Source organism: Brassica napus, chromosome C3 (assembly GCF_020379485.1).
Source record: "Brassica napus cultivar Da-Ae chromosome C3, Da-Ae, whole genome shotgun sequence".
Taxonomy (NCBI): Eukaryota; Viridiplantae; Streptophyta; class Magnoliopsida; order Brassicales; family Brassicaceae; genus Brassica; species Brassica napus.
Genome location: NC_063446.1, coordinates 18,096,711 through 18,100,997, shown reverse-complemented (window position 1 = coordinate 18,100,997; position 4,287 = coordinate 18,096,711). Strand labels below are relative to the sequence as shown.

General features: G+C 36.0%; 1 protein-coding gene and 1 long non-coding RNA gene across 2 annotated transcripts; one reads left to right on the top strand and one right to left on the bottom strand.

The window, feature by feature from the left end:
• Nucleotides 1-966: 966 nt before the first annotated feature.
• Nucleotides 967-4,287, bottom strand: LOC106388501 (AT-hook motif nuclear-localized protein 17). The gene is made up of 2 exons (XM_013828582.3): nt 3,103-4,287; nt 967-1,397 (listed from the first exon to the last, which is right to left on the bottom strand). Exon 1 carries the CDS (start codon nt 4,009-4,011, stop codon nt 3,220-3,222), a length of 792 nt encoding a protein of 263 aa, XP_013684036.2. The 5' UTR covers nt 4,012-4,287; the 3' UTR covers nt 967-1,397; nt 3,103-3,219.
• On the top strand, nt 1,406-2,982 carry LOC125584405. Its single transcript, XR_007321347.1, has 2 exons — nt 1,406-2,646; nt 2,762-2,982. It is a non-coding gene; the product is annotated as an uncharacterized LOC125584405 (long non-coding RNA).

Below are 4,287 nucleotides of genomic sequence, written 5' to 3'. Positions count from 1 at the left end.
AGATTTTAACCTTAAATTTACCATATATTATAAAAAATTATTAAAAAGCCTGATATTACCTTTTTTTGCAGATTCATGAAGTCTCTTACACTTAAACTATAAAATCAAATAACTCAACTGCATAACAACAAACTTTTCATTAAACATATAACCATCATATTGAATTTATAATATATATGAAACTTAATATTTATAGGTGAAATTTTAATTTAAGAAAATTATTCATGATTCCAAAATCTAACCGTAAATATAAATATATTTAAACACATAATACCAAATTATAACCAATTTTTTTTGTGAGAAAAATTTACAGACTCATATAAACTATATAAACCAGATTGTTAACTCCGCATCTATATGGACCACAAACGATGATTGCTATTTTGCACTGCGTGTGAGATTGTCCTTCCTTAAATTTTGCTTCTTAGAAATATGAATGATGTTTGAGTTGTTGAAACTTTTTTTCAGAGATGATATGTCTTCCAAATAATTTACAAATGTTGGATTTTCTTCTGATTCCAAAATCTTCTTCAGCAGTTGAGAGCAATCCATTACAAATATCACATTAAACTGTCTAAGATTCCTCCTACATTCCATTGTCTAAATGAAAGTTTGTATCTCTGATTATTAAACTGTCTAAAATTTCTCGATCATTCAATTGTCCAAATGAAAACTTTTATCTCTAAATGCAGTGGTGATCGACCGAGATATAACCAATAGACAATCATAATTACCATTTATGGTCCTTCATTTATGTAGAAAAAATCATTGTTATTAAATTTACACAATTTATATTTGGTTATGTTTACATAATTTTATTTATTTTCATCATAATAATTACGAAAAAATTTTGAAGTAATTTTAAGATTAAAACATAAATAGAATTTTTTTAAAAAAAAAATTGGAAAATTTCATTGTTCTGAATGAACTTTTTAAATCAACTTAAATTGCTCAAAAAAATTTGTCCTTGTAAACTACTTTTACAATTGATTAAATTTAGAAAATATATTTTCACGGAAATTCAAATTTTAAGTTAATTTTAGCAAAGTGGCAAAAATACTTTTGGACTAGTTCACTTTAAAATAATTAAATCCATTAATTCACTCTAACAAGATTAGTAACACCACTATTATACATCCATTTCTGGAGATCCAATAAACCAACATATTGATGCAATACCATAAAAAAATGGAAAAGAATCTTCTTTTTTTTTTTTTGCTAAATAATGGAAATTAATCATTAAGAGCCACAATTTTTAGTTTAATATCACCTAAAATATAGTGGAAGAAACTTGGGGGTTGGAGGCATATAATAAAATTTATTTAAATGTGAAACTTGTAACTAAGTTAAAACAACACAAAATCGCGAGTAAGATCGTAGAGAGTCAAATTCTGACATTAAGAGCATCATTAACGGGGTATGCAACTCCCGTCTCTTACCATTAATTGGATTTAAAAAAAAAGAAAATTAGCATAATTAATAGGAAACGTATCTTAATTAGGGGAAAGAAGATACCGTCTTCTGAGACGCGTGTTGTGTATTGGTTGTTCTTCTCCTTCTCTTCTTCGCCTTCTCGTTCTTCTGCTGCTTGGCTGTTCATCTCTGTCTCGTGGATCGAAAAACTAAAGCGAATGGACAAAGGCAAAGCAGTGATGGGTACTGGCCGGAGATGGGCCGTCGATTTCTCCGATCAATCCACCGTTCCATCTTCCCGCGACATTCTCGATCCCCCTGGCTTCATACGTGTATATCCTCCGCCTCTTCGAGCAGATTTTGTTTTGTTTTCTTCAGCTCTTCCTCGTCTTTGGCGATTCTCCTCCTAGCCTCCGTTATCCAACCATGAACGAGAAGGCCAACGTATCCAAGGAGCTTAATGCCCGCCACAGAAAGGTCTCTCTCTTTCGATCGAAATCTCAGACTGTTTTTGTTTTTTCTCTGAGCTATGCTGATTTGTAATTATATATTGTGATCGATGATTAACCATTGGATCCTGGACGATCTTAATTCGCTTGGATCTGTGATTTTTAGCAGCTAAATTTCTTCCTTTTTTATTCGATTAATCAAAGTTAGGTGAGGTCTTACGATCTTTTTTTATTTGGGTAATGAATTGTCCTTCCAGAAAAATCTAATCTCCTGATCACACAACATACAAGAGAGACGATCTCGTTTAAGTTTGTCTGTTTCTATAGAATTTCGTGGTTCTGTTGCTTGATTTTGGAAGAATCAAACAAAGGTATCAAATTCTTTTATGTTTTTTAAAATCTCTATTATATCTTTTTCACTTTCTCGTTTATTTATCTGTTTTCTGCACTATCTTATTGCATCCATCCATTATAACAACGTCCCTTAAATGATAAGCGACCATTTATGCATCTGCACTCTTCAGCATGATTAGTAAAAGTAACTTAGACTAAGCCAACATGTTCTGTGATTTAATAAAGCTTTACCTTAGATCTTAGTGTATGTAAGTCAGTAATTGCTTGCACCTATTTCTTATATGCAAGGGTAGAACTCTTTAATGGTAAATGAGGTTTGATAGAAGGTTGTATACAAAACATAGCCAAAACTGGAGTTGATTTTGTCGCAAAGAAGAATAGAAGGTGATTCTACCTCACGGCATCCAGTGGCAGGTGTTTGCAGCTTTTGGTATGAACTATGAAATGAGTCTGCTATTGGTTTTGATAATTTCGATTGAGCATTATGTTGTTGCTTCTGTTGGTGTGGATAACATGTGATAATTGCTTCTCATTTTTTATCGCAGGATATACATCCAGACAAATACAAGACGCTTCCAAACTCTCTTCCGGGTACCTTCTTTTCCTCACATGTATCATTGTCTCGTATTCTTTTGTTGGATATATATAGGGAACTTTGATATATAAAGTACGATTATGTTGTCAACTAAATTTTAGAACATGTAAATCACACATGTTATAGATCATTCAACAATGTTTATTTTTATTTTTTTTAAGAACTCCTAAATAAGAAACTCCCATTGGAACACAAAAATGTTAGTGTCTCTTAACTAGGTATCTTAAATAAATATTTAATATTTAAAAATTATTAAGAGACCCAAAGTGGGTTTTTGGGTTGATGATGGTCTTAAAAGCTAGAGAAGATGTTGTCCAAAAAAAAAAGCTAGAGAAGATATAAAGCAAAAGGAGATGACTCTTCGATACCAAAAGCAGAAAGCCAGAGAGACTCTTGGTGAAAGATTGGTCAGTAAGGCGGTGGAGCCCTTGCGGTTGGGGCCCAAATAACATCAGAGCCATGAGTACCCATGTGGCAACTGTACATGGATACCCCACAAGACTCTTCTCCTCTAACCGCCACGTGTTCTGACTCTCCACCGCCTCCAGATACCGGCGGAGATTGGCCGTCTCCTTCTCCTGCCCTCGCTGAAATCGAGTGCCTATGCTCTTCCTCCGCCGGTAACCGGTGATACGACGGGTTGTTGAAGCTAGCGGCGATGACGTAAACTGTTCCGGCGGAAATTAGCGGGCCGGCGACGAATCCCCCGATAATCTGTCCTTGGGGTCCGGCAAGAGAGACAGTGAAGAAATTGGCAACGGGAGGAGACAAGGAGGTACGAGGCGGCGGAGGGAGGAAAGTAGCGGAGACGGAGAGGAGATCGAACTTTCCGTGGAAAGTTATGGTCGAGCCAGGAGCTGCGGGAGAAGGCTGACGTAAGGTGATGTTGGCGACGGAGCCAGAGCCACTGAGAACGCACACGCCGATGGATTTTCTGCGGCAGAAGCGGTTGATGGCTTCAACGACGTCGTTTCCCGAAGGTACTTCGAGGATGTAAGGACTCATAGGAGGCTCAGTGTCGCGTGTGACGTAAACTTGTGGTTTTGGTTTGTTTTTGGAACCTGGTGGTCTGCCACGTGGTCGACGGACGACTTCGATGGAGGAGTCATCGACGGCGATGGTTGCCGGGAGGTTGAAGTGAGAGGAGAGTGAGTGGTTTTGAGGGAGCTTTGGAAACATCTCGTTACCTTCACCTTTCATTTTTTTCTTTTCTTTTCTGATTTGTTTATTACAGTTTTTGGTTTGGATTTTTATGTAAATGATTAAAAAGGAGGAAGAAGAGTGTGAAGAGGTTGGTATGGGTTGTATAAAATGGAAAGATATGGAGGAGGGAAGGACCTTTCGTAATCCAACTGTGGTAAGGAGAAATTATAAAATGGAAAAGTATTCTCTTTTGGTAATATATAAATAAAAATGAAAGAGGAAAATGAGAGGATAGGGAAGAAGAAGAAAGATGAGCTTTGAATGCAAGAAAAG

Bases quoted from the DNA above. Each gene is read 5' to 3' on its own strand.
- LOC106388501 (XM_013828582.3), bottom strand. From the start codon at position 4,011: ATGAAAGGTGAAGGTAACGAGATGTTTCCAAAGCTCCCTCAAAACCAC.